The 23769-nt window shown below is 41.2% G+C and overlaps 1 protein-coding gene across 7 annotated transcripts in view; it reads left to right on the top strand.

Annotated features, from left to right (window-relative positions):
* Positions 1–23769, top strand: part of Pde1c (phosphodiesterase 1C) — a 500617-nt gene that overhangs the window by 256083 nt on the left and 220765 nt on the right. Inside the window, exons 1-2 of one of the 7 annotated variants that reach the window (XM_076913299.1) lie at positions 4427–4852; positions 22114–22140. The exons of the other annotated variants lie outside the window; for them this stretch is intronic. Of the exons in view, the coding sequence (XP_076769414.1) occupies positions 4752–4852; positions 22114–22140 (128 nt within the window). The 5' untranslated portion in view covers positions 4427–4751. Of the gene's footprint in view, positions 1–4426; positions 4853–22113; positions 22141–23769 lie in introns of those variants that run through there. 7 annotated transcript variants of the gene reach the window in all.

Below are 23769 nucleotides of genomic sequence, written 5' to 3' on the forward strand. Positions count from 1 at the left end.
ATGATGTGTTCTCTTTATGAACCTTCCTCCAACCACCTTCCATGAAAACAACTTTGATTCATCCACAGTTAAGATCCAGTTCAAATGTCACCTGTGTCCTGTAGCTCTCTATTCTTCCCATCGTTAGAGAGCCCTCTCATCTGTGCTGCCATAGCAGCTGTGCTTTCTCTAGTCTGTACCTTCCCTTCTAGTCTCTTTATACATCCACGGGGAGGCAGACCATCGCAGAGATCAGACGACCATGAACTTTGCCTTCTAGTCTGGGTTTTCAAACTCGTGGCTGCAATCTTTCTGAAAGTGTTGGCACCTCTTTAGTGTCCGTGGGCACAGTGAAGCCACGCAGAACTATTTTATTGACATGTATTCGTCGTACCCACTGCTAAGGACACTGCCAGGCTTCACATTTCAGTTGTCTGTGTTCCTCGTCATCACCTCTGTTCACTCACACTCCTTATCAGTTTGCTTCACACCCCTAGACAGTTTTGGTTTTGCTTTCATTTTATATAAACGTACAAAATTTTGTTTTAATATGAAATCTGTTATCCCTGAATGAGATACAAAATGGCGTTTGTTTTTGTGAGTCTGACTGAATTATTATGGTAGTCTCCAGTTACCGCTTCCATTTTCCTGCAGATGACATTCTATTATATATGTACATACCTCATATTTTCTTTATTTGTTCCTCTGCTGATAGACCCTTGGGTCAGTCCTATACTTAGCTCTTAAGCTCTTAGAGTTATAACTGGTCTTTTAGCTCTCATAGAGTTATAACTGGTCTTTTACTTTATGGGTTCTTCTTTCTTCTACTCTTTTCCATCTCCTTTCTTTCATTTTTCCAACTCCCTAAAACTTGATAGGACAGAAAAAAGGACAGAGGGGAAAGAGGGCAACATTATCATTAGACTGCTTCCTACTGATTAGGGGCAATAAGTTCCTTGGGGCAATTTTCGATTTTCACCTTTATATCTAACTTCTTCTTTTGTGGTTTCGTCTTTGCACATCACTACTTAACAAACTCAGACCATAGACAACCAACCAACAACTGACAGCCCACACTGTCCCTCAGGGCCTTAGCATTTATATACCCTCTGAAAATTATCCAGAATTCCAAATGTCACACAATCACAGAAACTATCTGCTATCTGCAGCTGGCAAAACCACACCTCTGCTAGAGCACGAGGCAAATCATAGTCGGCTGCTGTGGGCAATCTGAAGCAGCCTCATATCCCCATATCTGGGATTAAAACAAAAACATATTTTTATATTATTTCTGTGTGTTTTTAAAAAGAAAACAAAATGCCAAAATTATCACTACAGATAGTACTGCAGTAGAAAGATTTACAAATATCTATGCGACACATTGACTCCAGGCAGCTGAGCCTTGTAGCACTTCCTTTGAGGGACCTCCCTACTGACTTTCATAAAGGCTGTCTATGCCTTTTTCTCTCCTTCCTTGATATCCTTGGTTTTTATTTATTTTCTTAATGACTGCCATTTCATCAGTGGTGAGACAGAATCTCAATGTAGTTTTAATTTTATGTAGAAGTATGTTTTAATGAGGATATGAACAAACCTGGTATTAGCCTAGTGAGCTACTTGGCAAATGATAGTTCCCAATAGCTGATAGGTTTGTGATTGTCAAACCTCAGAGAGGAAAGGGATCTGAGAGGTCATTTTCATATGCCTACAAAAGCTTGGTTTCTCACCTGACTCATATTCATCGAATTTCTCTTTGAACTCTGAAACAAAAAAGTTTGGTAGCTTTCTAATGTTTTATGGTATGTGTGCTGTTATGGCGAATGCTTGCAAGTATTTAGGCTGTGTTACTGCTTAAATCCTGGGGAAAGTGCCTTAAATTGTTGACTGTCTGCACATATATGGATAGGTCTGCACATATGTGATGTACATTCACATATATTTGTACATGGATACCCGAGTATGTGTATTTTTAAATATTTGCCCACATGAGACTTTTCTAGAATTCAAGCTAAAAAAACCAAAAACTGACTTAGTAATTAACAACAGAAATTCCAATCTATAGTTGGGAACAGCAGTATGGCTTCCAAAGCTTGATTCTGGATCAGTCTGCATCTGTTTATTTGCTTCCTTGCAAACAGAATGTCACCAGAAATTGTGATTCACAACATTGCTGCAGGTATCTAGCATTCTGCAACTGCGTCAGCTAAAAAGAACAGAGCAACAGAAAACATGAACTTGTCAAGTGGAACAGATTTCCGACTGTGGGTTAGAGAGCTCTTGATGAGAAGTGAGGAGGAAAGGGTTCCTGAGCTCCTTTATGGGACTCTGGCTTCACGTCTCACATCTGTAAAGTGGTATGTCAGGTCAGGAGCTGAGAGTGAAGGAGCAGAGTGGACCAAATCCCTGAAAAGTAAGGACTCTTTGATCTCAGACAGAAGAGTGGCTTCATCTTAGTGGTTTGAAGTTAAAGAATACATTGGAATCCCTTATAAAATAGATGTTATTTGAAATATTCTATTTTTTAAAAAAAAATCTTTAAAAATCATTAAATTATCTTTCAGGACACTTCCAGTTTCAGAAATTATGATTGGTCTAAAATAAGGCAAGTTTATGTATTTTATCAACTTTCTAATATAAAGGTAGTTTAAAAATATCTAACATGACACATATACTTGATTTAGAAGATTCTTAGTAAGTTTTTTTTTTTTAATCTTTTCTCTCATCTGCTAGATTTCAATGAGAGTGTCTTTGTTTTCCTTCTAACATTGGCTTCTTTGACATAAACAAATCCAGTAGTATCTGCCTTTCTTTCCCCAAATCTCTCTACATGATTTCAAAGAATTATATAGGTGGAAGAGATACAGGAAACTTTTGCTTAAACTCTTCACTTTGAACACGCAGACAATGTGATCTTGTGACGGGGACACTTCTGTGAGGCCGGAATAATGGCGCTCAACTCCAAGTCTGCTTGTTTCTAGTTTGGTTCTCTTTCTAGCAGGTAACTTCCTGCTGTTCTCATTTCTTTGTTGTAAGGGGTGATAATATCAGACCCACAGATCGTTGTGTGAGCAGAGAACTCGGTGTAAGCTCGGTGTTCCGACCAGAGGAGGTTTCCTGTACTTGGCACAGTGCTTGCTGCTATCCGTATGATTATTACATATCCGAATTTGGTCGACATTTGGTCACTCAAGGCAAACATGCATGCTAATGGAAATACCACAGCTGAAGACCACACTTCTGTCTTCTAGCCTCCAAGCAAGTTGGCAAAATATTTTCCCTTTTCACATATCATTTCCTAAGTCACTGTTATCAGCTGGGTGAATTTGAATAAGTAATCGTATTATTCAGGTAAATGCCCTCCACACTAATATATAGCCGCTGTTTAATGTTATCATTGCCTAGTAGCAATGCTTTATTTAATTCGGTGGAGATGTACTTTCTGAACACCTTTAAGGGTGGATGAATAGAATGACTTTTGAACCTGTGACGAGTAAGGGCGACTTTTTTTTTCTCATCCATCTAGGTATCTTTGCTAGAGTGTATGTCCAGTTACTGGGAAATGATTGCTAATTACTAAATGGATGAGCAAGTAAAAGGTATATACCCTCGTTTTATTACTCTGCCAAATCACATGAATGGAAATTAACTTGACCAATGAAAAGTTGTTCTTGCCTTTAAGTTAGTCCCCAGCCCTAGACGTTCTCCTCCTTTCAACCTGGTCTCTTTCTGCTGGGCAATTATGTTATTGACATTGTGCATGACCAAGGGGACCATCTAGCAGGGTGGTGCAGCTGTGTGGAGCTGACAGACTGCCAAAGTCAACAGCTGCGTAGCCAGCGCCCAGCAGAGCCGCCTAGGAGGCTTGTGGCATTATTTGAAGAAACTCTTTTGTTGTAATATCTGTGGTTTTGAGAGAGAGGGAGGTTAGGGGGAAGGAGAGAGAGAGAGAGAGAGAGAGAGAGAGAGAGAGAGAGAGAGAGAGAGAGAGAGAGAATATGAGAATATGAATCAATCCTATTAGTAAGAACACACCAGGGCTTTGTGCTGGGAAGCTCCAGACTTCCCCTCCTTGGGGCGCGGAGCCCTGTTCTTTATGCAGTATGGGCAGCCATCATTGCAGGGCATAGGGCTGGGTGGCCAAGGGCTGCCTGCGGGGGCAGGTGTGGAGCTCCTGCCCGGCTGACAGTGTTGTCCCCTCCCTCCACACCCGGGGTGCCAGCGCTGTCACTAGCCCCACGCTGACAAAAGACTTTTCTCACTTGTCAGTTCTTGCTTGTCAGCAGGGCTTGCTGGTAAGTGAGGGGCACTAAAGCGGGGCAGGCGTGGCGCAGGGCGGAGTCGGGCAGGGGTCTGAGCACCCTGCGGCTCATCCTGCTGCTCTGGCTCGCCCAGCTCCTCACTTTCTCTCCTCTCTTTACCACCCAGTTCTTCCTTTGCCTCCAAACCCTCCAGGGGCCGCCGGTAGTGGCTTTGTTTAAAGGGGAAAAGATCAGGAGCAGACCCGAGGTGCTTTGTCCCGGACCGACACACAGTTCTTATCCCTGTCCCTGGCAGTAGTAAGCATCATGGCTGGTTTCCGCAGCTGCCTCCAGCGCACACCTGGGGCCGGAGTCCCCTCTGATCCTAGCAGGCTCTGAGCCATCTCTGGGGACGCTGCAGGGGAAGTGACAAAGTGACTGAAAGACTCACTGGGCTGGACCCAGCCAGGAGAGGAGGCTGGGAAGGGACGACACAAACTCTCTCCACCTCACCCCCAGTGAGAACCTGCAACTATGGAGTCTCCAACCAAGGAAATTGAAGAATTCGAGAGCAACTCGCTGAAACACCTGCAACCTGAACAGATCGAGAAAATCTGGCTTCGGCTCCGTGGGCTGTAAGTAAACCTCCCTACTCCCTGACTCCCTTACACCCTTTCCCTCTCTCATCCCTTTTTTACTGCGCATCCACAGAACCGTTCCTTACCCCTCACTGGAAGCCTTTCGAACTCAGCTGCAGAAGTTCCACAACTGTCTCTGTAAACTACAATCAAGGCTTCTCCTGTCCTCTAATGCAGAAAGGGAGCCTTTTCTGTCCCGATGCTTTGCTCTTTCCAAGTCTTGTTTCTTTTGAGAAAGGGGCCGGGCATACCCTCAGGAGTACACACTTGTGACACAAGTAGGTGTTTCCGGTCCATTTTCCCAGGGAGAAAAGTTTGGCGAGGGGACTTTTAATTAGAAATTTTCTTTGTAAACTGTTTGCAAACATGTTGGTGGATCATCCAGTGACCTAGTAACGGTTCAGATTCATACACGTTTGCTGATAACTCTGTCCACTCCCTAACCCTTTCCAGGTTCGGATGTTTGCTTAGGAATCTTCCTGGCAGATTATGCTTAGAGAAAGGGTGAGCTGTTTTGGAGAAAGAGCACATCAGATACACACGGGGAACAGCACAAAGGGTGTTTATTCTTAATCCAGTGGCCAGAATTCTCCTTGGGCTGATACAGCGAGAGCTCTGAACTTGAGTCACTTCACTGCGTTCTTTCTGGTTTCATTGCTGAGGACTGAGGTGACTTCAGAGAAGGTTTTCCTTTATTAAACATTCATAACCAGTGATCCCTCCTCCAGTGCTACACAGCTCCCACTGGTGCTGTTCACAGCAAATAGGTGATTCTCGTGTCAGATATTCGACCTCAGTCATCTACTGTTGTTTTAAAAACCTTTTGCAGGTCTTCTGAACTTACAAGGATAGTGAGAGAAAATAGCTCCTTGCCGTGTGTCTGCCATCCCTGCTTTTGAAAGCATGCATAACTATTCGAGACTCAAAACAAAACAAATCAAGAAGGAACTGATCTGACTTCATCTTAGGAGAGACCACATCCTGGCAGGATATTCAGAGTTGCTAAAGGAAGACTAAAAAGCTGTGTTCATTTCTTTAAAGGGTCCCTTATTCAGGGATATACTTTATAAAAAGCATTCCAGCTAGAATGGAAGCAAGCCAGTTGCCATTGATTTTGTAGGACACCATGTCAAGAAATTTGCTTTTTTGACTTGTGTAGCTGATGTAAGTGGAGACTGTAAACTTACTTGGAAAGCTGGTCCCTGGCTGGCAGGCTCTTCTGACAGCTTCTGTGGCTTCTGTGGAAGCTCTTTCAGAGATGTGTTTGCTGGAAGCTCAAGTTCAACGTCCTGAGTGATAAGCTTGTCATACTACGCCACACACAGAACGTTTGTTATGTCCACAGTGTGTGCACAGTGAAAGCAGAGTCAGGCTGGCGTTCTTGCCTTTCCAACCACAGGGACTCAATGGCCACATCTCTGGAACTGTTTCTCTAGATGTTTCATGAGCTAAAGCCATTCCACAAAGCTACCGAGACTAGAAACAGCTTTTGGCTAGATCAGCATAGCTCAGGTGGGAACTCGTGTGAGAAGCACTTAGCTTTACAACACACTGTCTTGTAGTTTCTCAGTTTCCTATCTGAGAGCTTTCACTCCTCAACGTGTTGCAGTGTGATGTGTGACATAGCCACAGTTGGATCTTCTAGTCTTTCACATCTTTCCAGACCTCGGGGGTGCCTTCGGATGTGTCAATTGGTTCTTCACCCAGTGTGCCTTTTTAAATTCCTCTTCCCACCTTTCCCTGGGAGACCCTTTTACTCAATAGCAACCCTCTGAACTCTTTAGTTCCACTTTACGACTTAAAAGGCATTTATTACTGTAATGTATTTTTTTTTTACCACCATGCTGATTCTACTACCATTCATCCTACTGTATTTATTTACTTATTTATGTAGCTATTTATTTATTTCAATAAAGCAGCAGTTCTAACACTCTGGCAACAAAAGCATATATATTTCTACAATTTAGAATAATACCTTACATTCTGTACCATGGAAAGTCCTAGGATACTCTTGTGTGTGTGTGTGTGTGGTGTTTATGTATGTGTGTTTATGTGTGTTTGCCTACACAACAGACTGTCAACAAGAGAAAGGAAGCTGCTTTTTTCTCCCCCAACATTTTAAAAAGAGGCAGTGGCCACAGTTAGATTTTCACACCGATTTATTACCATGACACTCCTACAGTGAGAACACAGGTGGTCAGAGATTTAGTCTGACTGGTCTGGCTTCTGGATTATCTAGTACTCTCTCATCTCCATCATACTTTCTTCCCTATCTGGTTTGTGGGTGGGATTTTTATCCCCTTCATTGGGGTTCAAGACCCACTGGGATGGATAATTTGTGTGTCTTGTCCTTGTTGTACCGCCAATAAATACAGACGTATTCAATCAATAGATGATGAAAAGCAGGAAGACTACAATGCAAACTTTTTAACATGCAAAGTGAAGGCAAATACGTACTTGAGCCAGTCTTCATCATTGCCTCCTTTAGTCTGGTTGGGAACAGGTTGAGTGAGTATCATTGTCTAAACTTGGGTCAGGACGTTATAAGATGTGCAGAGCTGTGATTCAGGGATAAATCCCATGGTTGGTTTTTTTTTTTTTTTTTTTTTTTGAGGTTCTGTCTTTCTGTCCCCTCATACCACCCTCTTCTTCACTGCTGAGGAAGTGGTCTGTACCAACAGCAAAAAGGTTGTTGAGTCTACCATCTGCAAAGACGCCACCAAGCAGGAAGTCCAGAGGATGAGCCACTGTCCATTTCAACTCCTCCAGCGCCTCTGCTATTTCTCCCTCATTTCCGTTTCAGCGGTGTTTATTCATTTGATATGTTTATTGCCTACCTCTCAATCCAGAATATAAGTTCTACAAAGGAGGTTTTTCCTTTGGCCCCCTTTGGTTGGCTGGCCTATCCTAGTATATGGTAAATTATTCAAACTTTTATGAAACTTATAATTATTTTGCATGTTTCTCAAGGATAAAATTAGATAAAAACTCTTAGTCCAATGTTAAAATATTGTCAATACACAGCCAGTTCGTGGGATATTAGAAACTGTCTTAAACAGCATTTGCTCTAGCTGGGATATGGAAATTAAAGCATCTACTGGTATGGTTGACTCTGTCCCCACAGTGAAGGGATGCCTGCAGATGCAGAGAGCTCTACAGTGAGTCAGGTCCCTTGCTCCTTGTGCAACCCTACTACCTCTTACACAGAAATCCACAGTCTTCTAAGCCAGAAGGAACAAATGCTGCAACCTGAGCCCTCATAAGTCAGTCTGTCTGCTGGTTAGTGTCTGTCTAGTCACTCGAGAGCAGCCTCAGTTTCACTTTTCCATAATCTTTGTTTGTAACCAAGAGTTGTTGGCACATTTACTTCCTCTGTACGAGTGGCTATGGAATTTTAGTGCACCACTCCAAGTCCCCTTGTTGATAAAGGCTCTGTGGTTGGGAAGGGTAGGATATCTTTATGCGGTGATGATGTGAGACCTTGTGGCTGCTTAACTTTGAGCAAGTGAGTCATGGCTGGTGGCTTGGGTTCTGACCAAGAGCTTTTCTTCTGCCAAATTGCCACACAATGACAAGAAGGTGTCCCCGTGCTTCACTTTGTTTTAATTGAGTGTAACAGGACACATTTCACTTATTCCTTGGCACTTGCTGTCATAATTACAATATTTTAACCTCTCTTTCATTCATCTTGCCCAACTATGAAGCAGTATTATAAATTTTATGGTTATGCAATATTTTATATTTCTTGCATTACTTAAAATAATATATGTATATATTAAAGTAATATATATGTATATATAATATATATGGATACACACACACACACACACACACACACACATATATATATATATATATATATATATGCAGGTAAATGGCTCCTATGTTAGTAGACTAGGGAAAATATGCTTTTGTCTTTCCAGCACAGTGTTCCATTGTCTTTCTATAGTAAGAGGAATTGTTTCTCACTCTGCCTCCTGAACTCCATAAGAGGGTCAGGCTCCTGTAGTATGAGTTGTAAATCCTAGGATCCTATGTCCCTAGGGTCAGTGGGTCTCAATAAGCATGGATCTCAACAGGGACACAGAGTCCCTAGTTGACATTCTGTATTGGCCCTGGGAGATTGATAACTGTCTTCTTCTGGACTTTCCTGGTGACGCTATGATTCATTTCCTGTTATCTTAGCGAGAAGAATTTTCTTATGCTAGAAAACAATAAGCTAATCTTCAGGGAGAAACAGAAATGGAAAGGTAGGGTGGGGACCCCTGGATCTGTTGCCGTAGCTGTAGCTGTTTGTCAGCTGCTGTTGGCTTACCCAGCTGCATGGAACAGTTAGTTTCTGTTTTGCTTAGGTTGTTTTGATGTTGCTTTTTCTAAAAAAGTCTAAAAAGTCTAAAAAAATCTAAGGAAGAATTTTGCTGATACCTCACAGATACTTGGTAAAAGAAGAGTAAGCCCTGGGCAGAGATAACTAGATATTTGCATTTTTAGATTGGCCAAAGCACATTTTCTTTATGCTCATCTGAATTTTAAACAGTGTAATTAGTGTTTAGGTAACATGAAGCTGCCAAGCTAATGTTTACTAAGTATCTGTTATGTGCCAGGCCTATTGCCATCCTTTGATATGCAAAACTGGATAAGAGTCCTATCTGACCTTAACAAGTCATTGAGAGACTGGTACCAATACCCAGAGGGATAAATGTAACCAGAGGGGGATGCAGGGGAGAGGGACCTCTGCTCTGAAGGCCAGGTAAGAGCTTTAAGATTTGTGAGGTCTTTAAAAACACAAGGAAAGCTCCTTTCATGAATGTCAGCCTTTTGACAATGATTCAGGGAAAACTTTTTGCAAAATGTGGGGCAAAGGGGAAGCCATTGAGTCAGCCTGCAATAGGATTGACCTGAGTTTTAAAATTGTGTCCATGGGCAAAGCAAATATATTAGAGATGTAGTGTGAAACCTAGTGAGATTCTTTTCGGTTATCTTCTACTGATGATTCTCAAATGACTGCCCACTGCTGTGTCTCCTTGATGTCACTAACATGGAGCCGTTGGACAGAAAACTCCTAGGTCACTGTAGAAGAAAAGATAGTTAACTTCTTCTACATATTGATAAATAAAAGCCTTATTATTTCCTTTAAAAGGTGGGTTGCATCTACTAGTGGCCATGGCATGGTGAGGGACAGAGAGAATTCAAGAACAGAATGCTTATTGGACACACAAGGAGTGAGAGATGATGCTGGAGAAAAAGACATGGAGTGGGAAGCAATATGGAATTAAGATATTGTGTTTTATTAAATATAATTATAGTTTAAAGAAGTGGCTATGTAAGCATGTTGCACAACTTAATAAGAAGTTGTATTCTTGCCACTTTTGTACCATATAAAGAAATCCTTTTTGTTTGTTTGTTTGTTGAAAGGGGCTTACATTCTATCTTCTTGTTATAAGGAAGTGTTGATGTATTTGAAGCTTCAGAGTAACACAGTGAGACCTGAATTTCAGGTTGATAACTCTGGGTGAAGTATAGGACAGAGCTTCAAGATGAGACTGGATGTCAGGAGAGCAGCTGGGATCAATTCCTGCACTGAGGTATATGTTGGCGATGAGAAATGACAGAACTTAGATTTAGAGCAGAGATAGAGAAATAAAAATTATCTCCTGAGACTGTTCTGGCTTCAGTATGTTAGGGAATTTCGTGCCAGTGCTTTGGCGCACGCTTAGATAAGAATGCTTACTTCAAGAGTGGATATGTTGACCTGGTGGCCTCTGAAAAGTCCCAGTAGCTGTTGGTGACCACAACATGGAATATGTATGGAGGGAACTGTGGCTTAGGGCTGTGGTTCTGAGAGTCTTGGCTCTGAATCAAAATAATTTAAGCAAGTGACCCAGGAAAGAGAACCCTGACCTAACTGTCATCAGAGAGACCATTCTAGAATTATTTAAAAATTTCTTGTTTCCAGACCACGATTTCAGTGTATGAATGGGTCTCCCAAATATCCTACTTAACTGAAAATGTCAGGTATCTACCTGATCAGCACAATTTTTACTGAGTGTGTCCTCTGCACCAGTTTATGAAGGTGACATGAGGATATCAGAAGGAAAGCCTTGCCCTAGTGTGATCAGAAAGGACTTAAAAACTTAAAGGTTCCAAATAGCTTAGGCTGGTCTGGAACTTGATATGGGACTGGAACTAGCTTTGAACTCCTGATCTGTCTGTTTCAGCTTTTAAAGTGCTGGGATAGTAGGTTTGAGATACCTCGTCTAAGTCCCAGGAAGTGCTTATATATACGAAATGTTGAAAACAACAACACTAAAAGAGAAGGCAATAGCTATATGGAAAGTAAATGCTATTGATACTAAAGCCAGGTTCAGTACAGCTCTACTCTTGCTAATAGAGCAAGAGCTTAGAAAAGAAGTCTTCCTGTATATCAGAGGAGAAAGTGGTATCAAGTATGAGGCTGGAGCCTCACGTTTAGAGTGCATTTTCTTCACTTGAATACTAATGCCATTTAGTAGTGCATCATTGGTTCTTATCATAAGTTGTTTGTGCTGACTTATTAGCTAATTATAGCCCAATACTTGGCAGCTGTGTGCATAGTATTTTGACCAAGACTTGCACATGACTCTTTCTGTTGGGAAACAGCTCTAAGTAGAGAGGCTTCTGTATTCTAGTTCTAGTTTGCTGTCTTGATATTTTGTAATTTTGTGTGTGTGTGTGTGTGTGTGTGTGTGTGTGTGTTGTAGAAAAGAAATGTTTCCCTTGGTTTCTCTATATGGAAGGAGAAGGCATCTAATCTAAGTCCTCCATTGTGGCCTTTTGAGAACTAAGATTATTGATTAATCTGAGGCATATAAAAGTCTGTGACAACTTTGAAGGTGGTCACCAATATAACATTTGAAATGAAAGATGAATTCTGCAGCAACCAACACTACTTGTGGAGAAAGAATGGTAAATCTATGTAAGGAATTAACATTTTTCAGGCTTTTATTGGAGAGTGTTTTTTTTTATTTAAAGTCTTCTTGACAACTGTTATTAAACAACACTAATGAACCTTAATGAACACGACGTGAAGTTGTTCTACATAGTGAAATTATGACAAGCTTGAGAGCACTTCAACCTAGGCATGAAGCTGAAAGTCGTAGATAATGGCTTTCATTCATCTATTTGCAGAGAACTCAGCAGTCACTTGTTTCCTTAGACAACATTTCCCCATCACTGAGTGTGTGGCTGTGTGCCTGACTGTGTGCCTGGCTGTGTGCCTGACTGTGTGCCTGGCGATACTGATCCGCTAGGAAATGAGACAAAGGCTTTCTCCCTGAGTGGGTGTCGAGTGTAAAGGTAGAGAGAAATGTTAGCAAGATTTCCTGAAATTGCTGTTTACACTGATGAGTGTCACAAAGAAAGAAGGGCTACTATGAAAATAGTTAAGACGACCCAAACCAGGCCCAAGACTTGGAGAAGGCTTCGATGAACAGCTAAAATTTAATCTGAAGTACAAAGAAGTATGTTGGGTAAAAGTGCCAGGAAAGAGTGTGTGAAAGAATTCAAACCCAGTTTCTCATAAACTGCAACTTCTGAGAAAAGGCAATAGGAGACAAGGTGCTACACGGAGCCCTAGAAGACTGGGGATGCTACACACCAGAAGGGCCAGATTCAGCATCATCTTCAGCAGTAGCAGAAGAACCTCTTGTCTGTACACATCGATTTCAGGACTTTGGGGGCATTCTGACCCACAGGACTTGGATATAGGTAAGAACAAAGCCAAGAGTTTATGTTGATCCACAGGTGTTTTTAACTAAAGAATCTCTGGGAACCTGCTCAAGTTTGCAGGGTTAGTTGTACGTAGGAGCAGGTTGAACAGGGAGCCCACGTGATGAGGTCACTTTTGGACATACTGAATATGAGGCAATTCGAGGTCATCACTGGGGGAACTCTAGTGGGAGCATGAAGAGATAATAAGTGGGTCTATAGATTAAAAGAAAGGGCTGGATTGATTATATAGTGCACAACCCAACAAGGTGAGAAGAAAAGCTTTGTGGGTCTAACTGATGCTTGGAAAACATTTCTGCAGTTATCACAAGAGTGAATACACTGAAAATCAATGGCTTAGCTAGTCTGACATAGGAAACAGCAAGTCAGAGATTGTGTATAATTTCTCATTGGCATTTTCCTGTTCAAAATGGTGTGAAAAGACAGGCAATAACCACAACACATAGCCTTGTTTGAAACTCTTGTATTGATTACTTGCTGTAATGCCTATTCAAACACATCTTTGGAATGGAGACAGAATCCTGGAGGAAGGCAGGGTCCTTTCTAGTATTTTAAAGGCACAGAGGTACCTTTCCCTAGGAAGTGAAAGGATGAGACTCTTATCAGGGACATTCTGAGAAGTATAGGACAAGACCTAAGCATCTGAGGCCTGAAACCCAGAGCCCAGCATTGTGAAGAAGCTAGTAGTTTATAAGTCCACTGGACTCTGGGTAATCTAATTTATCCAGATTCCAAACAACCCAAACTCTTAAATAATCAGGACACTTTCTACATCCTGAAGACATGCCTAGCTAATACAGCTATAAAAGATTAATCTTTGAAATTTAGAATTTAGAAATTTAGAAAAGTTCAAATTCAGATTAATATCCCAACATCTTTGTTCTCTACTTTTCTGACACTTTGGTTGCTGTTTTTTGTTTGTTTATGTGAAGAAACAACCAAAACTTGACTGTGAGTTTCTACAATCATTTTTTCATGCTTTATACTTTTAAGAGCAGTTTAAAATGTATTTTCTGAGTGGATTCTGCTAATGTAGGTAGCTTGTAATTGTCAGTCTAATCTTCCATTCTCAATTTTCTATGTACTTAATATTCTCAGAAATGATGACTTTTGCCTGACTGATTTCACATTTGAATCTGACCAGCTTTCCCACACCAAATATGGATTCATCCTGAGTTATGATTCAGTAATTCAGCACTTTTACGCGAGAAATGATCTATGAGCAATACCCCTACATCTGTCTCTAAAGGTCTGAATGATGTCATGCATCTCATTCCATCTCTGACTCTGCCATGAGGATGACTCTGAAGGCTTCTGTAATGCTTTCAGCTTAAGCTTAATGAAATCACTTTTATTCAGTAGTGTGTACAGTCCTGAATGATTGTTGCTATAGACTCTGACTGCTAACTATAAAGGATTAGGTACACCTTCCTTATTAGGGTCTTGGATACTCAGTTTGAAATGCAAGAAGCATTTATCAGATATTGGTTATCATAATAATGAATTGTTTAGGCCTATCAACCCATCTGTTAAACCACTGTATGAAATGAGCCGTTTCCAAAAGTAACAGAACTTTTAAACTACCACTTGGCGTGGTTTCAGTGAAGTCAGAACCAAAGATGCTTGGTCCCAAGGCGTTCCTGATTTTACTTGGTAGAAGACCTGGGATGGGTCCAAGGATTCCATCTGCTTGTTCCCCATGTTTTAGACTTCACCACTTCATCTTGCCAGTTTTAAAAAGATTTACTTATTAATTTCATGTATGTGGATGCACTGTCAGACATACTAGAAGAGGGCATTGGATGCCCATTACAGATGGTTGTGAGACACCATGTTGTTGCTGGGAATTGAACGCTGGACCTCTGGAAGAGCAGTCAGTGCTCTAAACCGCTGAGCCATCTCTCCAGCCCAACCATCATCTTGCCCTTTTTAAAACTGAAATTTACAGAATTGTTTCCAGAGTGATGCAAATATGTCAGAAGAATTTGGAAGGCCCTCTGCTTCCAAGAATCTATGGAATTGACTGGGATTTACTCAGAAGTAGATAGGAACCAAGAGCAGGTTCTAATAAAGATTGTGAGGAAGAGTAGGGAGACAGGTGTACCAGTGGGTGGGCAAGAAAGTCTTAGGGAAATTAGTCTGTGACTAAAGTCAGAATATACAGCCTTTATTGTGACAAAATTTACTTGAGAGAAAAATGAAGTAAAAGTTGGAAGCACAAGCTCCTGATGATTCAATAAAACCACCCCTTCTCTCATATTGGTACATCAATGAAGACAGAGACTTAGTCTTAATCCTTGGATTGACCTAGACTTTGTCTATGCCCTGAGAGACATTAAACAGATTTTTCAGCCTTTCCCACTGATGGTTATTTAATTAGGAGCCAGACTCTCAGGGAAGAGGTCACAGAAATATCTCCATTTCCTTTCTTGTGACTCTGCTGCACAGACTACACAGCACGTGGTTGTAAATATATGATAAAGATATGGATCATTTATGAAAAGCATACTACCAGATTTCTACAAGTGCGACATTTACTTTTGATTCCCTCATTTAAAATCCCTTCCATTCTCATCCTTGGTACCACTCATTAGCTCTCTGCCCAGATTTATCCAATGGGATTTTAGCTCTAATTTTTAACTTGCTCTGTTTGAAAAGCCTTGCTCCCAAACAAGGGAAGATCTCGGCTCTCTATGAGATGAGGTCTCATCTGGGGACTCCTCATAATCCAAGAGCTAGAGTTTTTGACCCTGGATTAGGAGAGAAGCAGGCATGAATAATAGAGTTGGATTTCTGTGTCTGGCCAGCTGTCTAAGGACAGATGAGGTTCTGTTGGGGTTGAACAGTAGTGATTTCAGCTTCTGTGAGGTGGAGGAGATGAAATAAGGCCATAGTGGAGTCACTGTGTAAATCGGTTGTCACACATAGACTTCTTGGGTGGCTATTTAATTTGGAATATATTAGTTTCTCCTTAAAGGTTATTTGTTATTAATTATATGGCCAGTATTAACCAGAGCACCTGCTCCCAGCATCAATAGAAACTAATGGATTTTATTATTTACAGTCCCATTTAAGATAAGCCTTCTATTCATCTCTTCGACCATCCCAACCTCAAGCCACAAAGAAAAAGGCTTTCTTCAATTGAATTTCTTCTATTTTGACTAATAGTGTTATGAGAGAGAGAGAGAGAGAGAGAGAGAGAGAGAGAGAGAGACAGACAGAGAGAGAGATTTGTCCTGAATAGAGCATCTTTTTCTTTTTTTAATTGAGCTATAGTAGAGGGCATGAGTTCTAAGAATAATTTTTCTTCTATAAAAAAAATCACTAGAAAATATCTCTTAGAAAATAATAACAAAGACCAAGATTTTTCAGTAACAATTGGGTTAAAGTGAATCTATATCATTTCACTATTTATCGTTTGTTCTGGCTTGGATCTTTGGGCACACGCAATTTTATTTTGTAGCACATCAGCTAAGAAATATTTGAGTAGGGGCTGGAGAAATGGCTCAGTAGGAAAAGGTACTAGCTGCCAAGCATGATGATCCGAGTTTGATCTCTGAGACCTATGTGGTAGGAGAAGAGAACTAATTTTTATCAGGTTTCCTCTAGTGAGGAGCCTCATGTGTACACTTCATGTATGCCATGCCTGGTATAGAGGCCAGAAGAGGGTATTGGGTCTCCAGGAACTAGAATTGTTCACATTCACTGTTACATAGTGTGTATTTCCCCGTACACATATGAATATATAAATAAAGGCAATAAGAATTAAAAAGAGACATTTGTACCAGTAAAAGAAGAGTCTCTTTGCTGTCTTCCCTCTCACCTCTGGGTACTTAGTGGAAATGTGAGAATTTACTTTGTTATCCTCATGTGTTTTCCCTGGCATCTTGTTATTCAAAATGTGGAAAGGCCAGAAGACAATCAGTATATGCAGTTGTAAAAAACCCAGGTTTTAATGAATGCATTATAAAAATGAATTGTTGAAAGGAAAGAGAAAGAGAAAAATACACAAAGGTTCTCCATTATCAGAACCCCAGAGTGTTCATACAAGTGGTTTAAGAAATCAGTAGAAATGTCTGGTCATATCCATTTCATTTCAGTCTGGATCAGGCATTCCAATGCAAAACAAACCAGAGGATCAGATGACCGTCTGATCCTGGGTCATTTCACAGCCATTTGTAGCGTTCTGTCTCAGTTCACTTTCCCACAGTGACACACATGATCCAGCCTTGTGAGAACATGTAGTCAGTTATAAAGTACTTTGTTTTTCTCCAAGTCTGACTCTCCAAGGGTTGAGAAGTTAGATTTTCCTATCTATCTGCGCACAGTGCTGTGGTCTCCATAGAGAAAAATGAAGACATGAACTTTCCCATTAGGAGTCACTTGCCCAGGAAACACAGCTGTATGGCTATGTATTCATTTTTCTCGTTCCCTAACATTACTGTACCCAAATGGGTGATACCTTCCTGTCAACCTAAAGTGGACACAGTCAGCTTGTTGGAATATTAAGCTTATTATAGCTTCAGCTAGTCACAGTCAGTTTGTTGGAATATTAAGCTTATTATAAACCTTGTTATTGAGGTGCCCATATAGCTTCTGCTCAGATACACACACTAGAAGAGTGAAAGGTTCTACCAGGCATTCCAAAATTTAGTATCAGTGACCAATCATTCTCACTTATCCAGGAAATTAGAAAAACATTCTTGAATCTTATTCCTGACTTTGGCATACTCGATACTTACTTTTGATTAAAGCCATGCCTATGGCTTTGGAGCTCCCAGCCGTCAAAATGCAAGCAAACAGTCATTTGAGAGCTCCTTGGCTCCTTGACACAGCTCTTGTTTCTTGCTGATTGGATGTTTGTCTCTACTGGGCTCCTGGGAATGTACTAAGACCAGAAGCACACCTTAGGCTTACTCACTTTCATTATCTACTTCCTTGACTGTGGCCAAGAGAGGAAAAATGAAGCCCAGGGTCTAGAAGACCTTGTTATATGACATAGCCATGAAGCGCTCTGGGGAGCCTGCACAATGGCTAAGATCAGTGTTCTTCCTTTGATGATGCTCTAGTCTCAAGATCCACTTTCATTTCACTAAATGCAGAAGGACTGATGCCTTCAAGACGAAGTTTTGGGGCTCAGTTCTGCTGTTTTGTACACTGGCATTTATGTACAACACACACACACTCACACACACACACACACACACACACACCTTTTGATAATACAAGCCACAGTTTCATTGAAATATGACTTAAGAAAACAGAATTTTGGTGAAGATCAGTGGTCTTTCAGTTTGTATAAGAAGTAAAGGAGTGTTTATTAGTTGGGCATTCTTGTAATACATGGCAACTTCATTGCATGCCAGCTTCCTAAGAACACTTAAGGTTGCTATGTGGCAAAGATGCTAAGATCAGTGTCTAGGGAATTGTTTGTTGATGATATGAATGCTTGCTAAAACTCTTTTGTATTAGAAATTTCTAGTGTTGGGCTGTTTGTTTGTTTGTTTGATTGATTTTCCTATCTCTGAGAAGTGGCCTGACTTTGATATCATAGGGAGGTGCACAGCCTGCTGGACTAGCCAGCACATTGCCAGAGCTGTGTGCAGTGTGTAGAGTCCTCTCAGCATGGAGGAAAGCAAAGCAGGCTTTTAGTTCCAAGCGGGACTGAGGTTACCTGCTTTCTTTGTGGGCCTATTATTCCAAGATGAGAACTACATATTCATTCTTTCTATTCCAAAAAAATAATTTTTAATGTTTTCTTGAAATTTTTAATCACTGAGCCATTCTCCCCCAGGACAAAATTCCAAATCACATTGCATCAGAATTCTGCTATTGTTTTTGCAACATTACTGCCATTATTGTAGCAGCTGACCCTTTCTTGAGCATTTTCTGGATGCACAGTTCTGTGCCACCTGCTTAGTGGAACCTGTTACATTGAACTTTCTGCCCCAAAACAAAATGAATATTATTAATACTACCTAGATTTTTCAGAGGTGAAAGAAACTAGTAGTTTGGAAATGATATAAACTGTTGAACACATCGGGCTCAAGAATGCATTTGAGCATAGAGAAGTGTTCACAAGCACTATTCCTAATGGCCTTTAACAGAAGACAGCATGCAAACCACGAACGCTAGCTTGTGTGCAGGCATTCATGTGTGTATGACTCTGCCAAATGTGTGTGTGTTTGTGTGTGTTGGGAGGTGTGAACAGTGGAGCCTATTCCGGGGGGCAGATCTTTGTTTCCCAGCCTGGGCTCATAAAGATGGCCTGCAGCCTGTTAGGCTCCACATCTCCCACCCTGCTGTCAGTTTAGTTAGATGCCAGAGCAAGGGGCTTCAGCCCATCTCCCTTCTACATCAGCTCAATCTAGCTACATGTATTATAAGAGTCTGCTGTATTGCTTCAACTTTCCACAACTCATGTGTTTAAAGTAAACTCAGTAAACCAAAACAATAGCATTCTTACAAGCAGTGAGTCAGGGATGAAGCCTGCTAAAGTTTTTCAGACACAAAAGGCCTGGAATAACCTGGGTTATTTTTTCCAGCTCATTTCCTGCATTTGAATGGAGTGTTTTACTGCCTTTGGGCTTGTTTTCTGCTTGTTTTCTGCTAGCATCTAGACTTCCTGCTGGAATCTTTTCACCGTTTGTGTAATTCTCAACACTCCTTAAGAGCTTCAGAATTTTATTTTCTGTTTCAACTTCTTTAAGTCTGTATATTCTTAGAACTAGTGATTTAACCTGATCGTTTAGTAACTTAATTACTTAACTAGTTGCTTAATTCTTTTGAGCCTCACTTCAGAGAAGTCTGTAGTAGGTTCAACCTCTCTAGGCTTTGTAGGTTATCTGAATAAGTTACTTGCAGTTCAAGGAATGGAATGGAAAAATGGGGGTCCCCAATGGTGAGATAGCTCCCCAGAACCTTTATGTAGGAAACCAAGACTATAACAGCTGTCTTTACTTTCCTAGTAAATTCCTCACTAAATAAAAAGAGTAATGTTAAAGCATTTTTTATTTCTTGCTAAGTGCATTCATTTTACTAAAACATTGTGGACAGCTGCCATGCTAGGCACGGGAAGGATGCTGGAAGGATGCTGGCAGGCAGTGAAGAGATTCTTGCCATCAGTGTAGTACATCAGGACCAGTTGGAGTCTTAAGAAACTGTATTAGGAGCATGGACCACCATGAAACACAGCTGAAGACTTTTCAAGCTTGGGAGGCCCTATGAGGAGGTGATATACCAACTGAGACACAAAGAAGGATGTGCAGGACTCAGTGTCTGGGTACCTGCTGTGCTGTCAGTACCTGAGTATTGGACCTGGAGTGTTTGTCACGGACTTGAGAGTTTTCTTGTGTGTTAAATGCTTCCTTTCAAACACCATGACGTTATTTGTACAGGATTCACCTTGATTTGGGAAAGTGTCTAAACTGACAAGACAATAAAGGAAAACCTTACTGCCAAAACCAGTTTTCTGGAATTGAAATGTATCAGGAATGGGATAGTACTGAGTCTTCCTTTCCCTGGGTCTAACAAATGCAGAAGCCACATTTGGACATGTGTGGATGACGGCTGCAAAGACTCCCTTTGCTTGGCCACTGGCTATTTGTAATCTGCCGACTCTGTGTCAGTTGATGTGCAAACCTTTGGGATAGATGCAGAGGTCCATGTGACAAGGTTTCTAATCTCACAAGCTTAAAAGCAGTAGCAGAGGAAACCAAGTACTTGGAATACTCAGTACATGGCAAGAGCCTGTTCCTGGTGAGTTAAGTATTTGATTTCCAGCTGAAATGATTTTGCCCTTTTCATTTACATGGATACTAAAATGTGATTTACAACAGAGCTGAATTCAAGGCCTCCTTGCCAGTGAGGTTATTAAATTAGAGTTAAACCCCTTAAACAATGTCTTACAATTGCTATTATAAAATACCACTTTAGATGCATGCCTTATTTTCTTTCTAGAGTAAATTCTCTCCGAAAGGAACGGGAGACATAAGTTAGCAAGATGTAAGCAGTTATGAGTGGGTGCTGAAAGCAAAGCTCTTCTTTCCATTCTCTGTCGGCTCTCTCACCCCTCCCAACAGTGTATTTGTATAACTCCAGAAAACCACAAGGTACTGTGAAAGCCAGCAGCACAGGCTTCCTCACTCATATCTCCTGACATACCTCTGCTGATGTTAGTCCCTGAAGATTAGTTAGGATTCTAAGAAAGACCATGGGTGCCCATCTTATTATTATTTGCCTTTGGGTGACACTTTCAGCCTTTCCTTACTTTCTCCATGGACTTAAATGGTTTCTTGGGCTTTAAATGCTGATTTTCAAATACCATGTCATTATTTGTGTGGGATTTGCCTTGATTTGGGGAAGTGCCAAAATAGATAAGGCAAGAAAGGAAAGCTTGGAGATGCCTTAAGGAGTCAGATCTTCCTTTCCTAGGGTTTCTTTTCTTCTAGTTCTCTGGACTGAAGAATCTGTTCACTCTGTTGAGGTTCTCAGGGACTGATACAAAACTGACATAATCATAAATTACATTGAAACATTGGGTTAGCATATTTTAAGGCCATTTTCCTCTATGATTTGGTAAAATAGCCAAGACAGGTGTCACATCTCTATTTGATGAATCAGGAATCCAAAGGGACAGGAGATTTGTCCAAGGCTAACTGTCAAGGAAGTAGCAAAGATATGCTGTACCTTGGCCTCTTGTGTTTCCCAGGAAAGACCTTTTAGTATGGAAAACCAAACTTTAAGTATGACAGTCACTGCTTCTATCCTCTGCTCCTAGACTTTCTCACTGTCTAGTTTCTCATTTCATCCTTCTTGGAAAATCTATTTCTGACTTGATGGTTTAGCTGTGCAACATATTTACACTTCAAAAAGGACCATATAAGGCTCTTAGTCTTATGGTGAACTTCAGCAGTCTACATACACTTACTGTGTTTGAGGTCATGTGTGATTCCCACCATGCACACCTACACACACACACACACACACACACACACACACACACACACACACTATCCCACTGAAGGACTCTTGCTGCTTGATGATGGAGATGTTAACAATTGAAAAAATACAAATAACTAATAACCATTGGCCATTAAGTGTACCACACAAAAGACCTATTGTAAGCCCCTCTGTTCCAACCGGATGGATCTGGTAAATGTAAAGACCAAGGCTTGAGCCTGGAACTTGTTATCTTTAAGCTTGACCTTGGTCAGGATCTCACACTGTCTTCCAAAGGAAGAAGGAAAGTACACGGCAGGAGAACCCTTGAACTCCTGGAAAGCTCCCTTTTTTACTGTGAAGGCTACGTGTGTTTCTGCCTGTCCAAAATATGATAACAGTCACCGACTAGAAGCTGAACTGTAAAACCACAACACAGAAGGAAACCCTAGAATCGTTGACACACATTCCTGCCCCTGATAAAGTAATCCCTTCCTTCACTGTCTGCCAAAGGATCTGTCTGACATGTGTTTATGCTTCTTTTCCTACAGGAGGAAATATAAGAAAACGTCCCAGAGGTAAGCACATCTTTCTGGGAGAGAGGAACCTTCTGGGGTGGGGTCGGCTCTGTTGTAATTCAGCTCTTCCCAGGTTTGGCTTGTGGTATAATGGAATTGTAATAAACAATCCTTGAGTTCTCAGTGAGTTGCCTGCTTTATCTCCCAATTGTTGCTACTGCTATAAATTGAAATTGATTGTATGTTGTACGGTGCATCTCAGTGGGTAGACAGCTCATGAGAGTAGATCCTGTGGATTCATTGCTGTTATCAAGTGATTTTTCCAAAACTTTGACCACGAAGGGACTAGGCTGAGAGGGCAGTTGGGAGGTGATGCTTCCTGGGTGAGGAACACAGACATTTTAAATGCATTTTGGATTCTCATTTGCCTGAGTCACTGAGGAAAAGCTGCCCAGGAATAGAATCCATTGGAGTGTTGGAGCAACAGCAGTCTTTTGATTTGACTGTAGGATGGGTGATTTGAAGAAGAATTTTCCATGTTCTCTAAGTACCTACTTACACAAGGGCCTGGCCTGGCTCTGGGCTGTGCTTTGCAGGCACTTTGGTGAGGGACCCTGAAGCTTTTTGGCACACACTGGCTCTGCCCCATGTGGACACAACACTCCAACCTGCATCTTTTGCATTTACCATTCCAGTTCGTCTTATCAGTATGTGAGCGAATCCCAGCTCTCACAGGCATATGTGATGGCATCTTCCATTACTGCACGCCTTCAGCAGAAGGTGCTTCCTAGTGCAGAGGGGCATGGGTATTCGTGCATGTACACAGGTGATCCATGAAGGGAAAGTGGGTGCCACCTCTAAGTAATGGAATAACAAGTGAACTTGAGAAATGTCACGTGCGCCATGGTCAAATGGATCCATTAATTCATGCTTTGTCTGATGTGTGTTTAAAGTTTCCAATATGATGTTTTGATATATGAAATGCATGGTAAAACAATGACTACAGTTGAGGAAATTAGACTGTGCTTTGCTTCACATGTGTGATACTTCATTTTGTTTTGTTTCAAACAAGGTCTCGCTCTGTATCCTAAGATGAGCTAGAATTCACTCTGCAATGGACATTGACCTTAAACTGGTGGAATCCTTTAGTATCAGCTTTCTGAGCGCTGGGATTAACAACATGAGCTACCATGCCCGATTTGTTCATTCAGGCACTTTGTTTCGGTGTTTTGTTTTCATAACCTATTAGACAATGATGGCACACACAGCCTTCTATGACCTCTTTACCCTCTCCAGCAGCGCATCTTGCCACTTCCAACATTCTCCCTAACTCTATAAACTTTCTCTATGACCTTCTGATTATAATTCGAAGCATGATGGTAGCTGCCTGTGGGGGATAGGATGGTTGCTTAGGAAGAACTTTGGTGATCTTTTCATGCATGTATTTACCTGAGGCTTCTCTGTAGGTAAAGACCACGCGTGTCAGGGAGCTTTTCTGTTGTGATGCAGGATGAAATGGATTAACGTCAAAGTTACCCAGGACAACAAGGAGGAGGGTGGATAGATACAGTGTGTACTGCCTGTGGTTGTGCAAGATGAAATTGCAGATACTTTCCTTGGCCTTAGGCTAGTCCTTCTCTGACTCAAACTTGCCCCCTCTACTAGATAATGCTCTGAGATGTCTGCCTT

The sequence above is a fragment of the Arvicanthis niloticus genome, chromosome 15, assembly GCF_011762505.2.
Source record: "Arvicanthis niloticus isolate mArvNil1 chromosome 15, mArvNil1.pat.X, whole genome shotgun sequence".
Lineage (NCBI taxonomy): Eukaryota > Metazoa > Chordata > Mammalia > Rodentia > Muridae > Arvicanthis > Arvicanthis niloticus.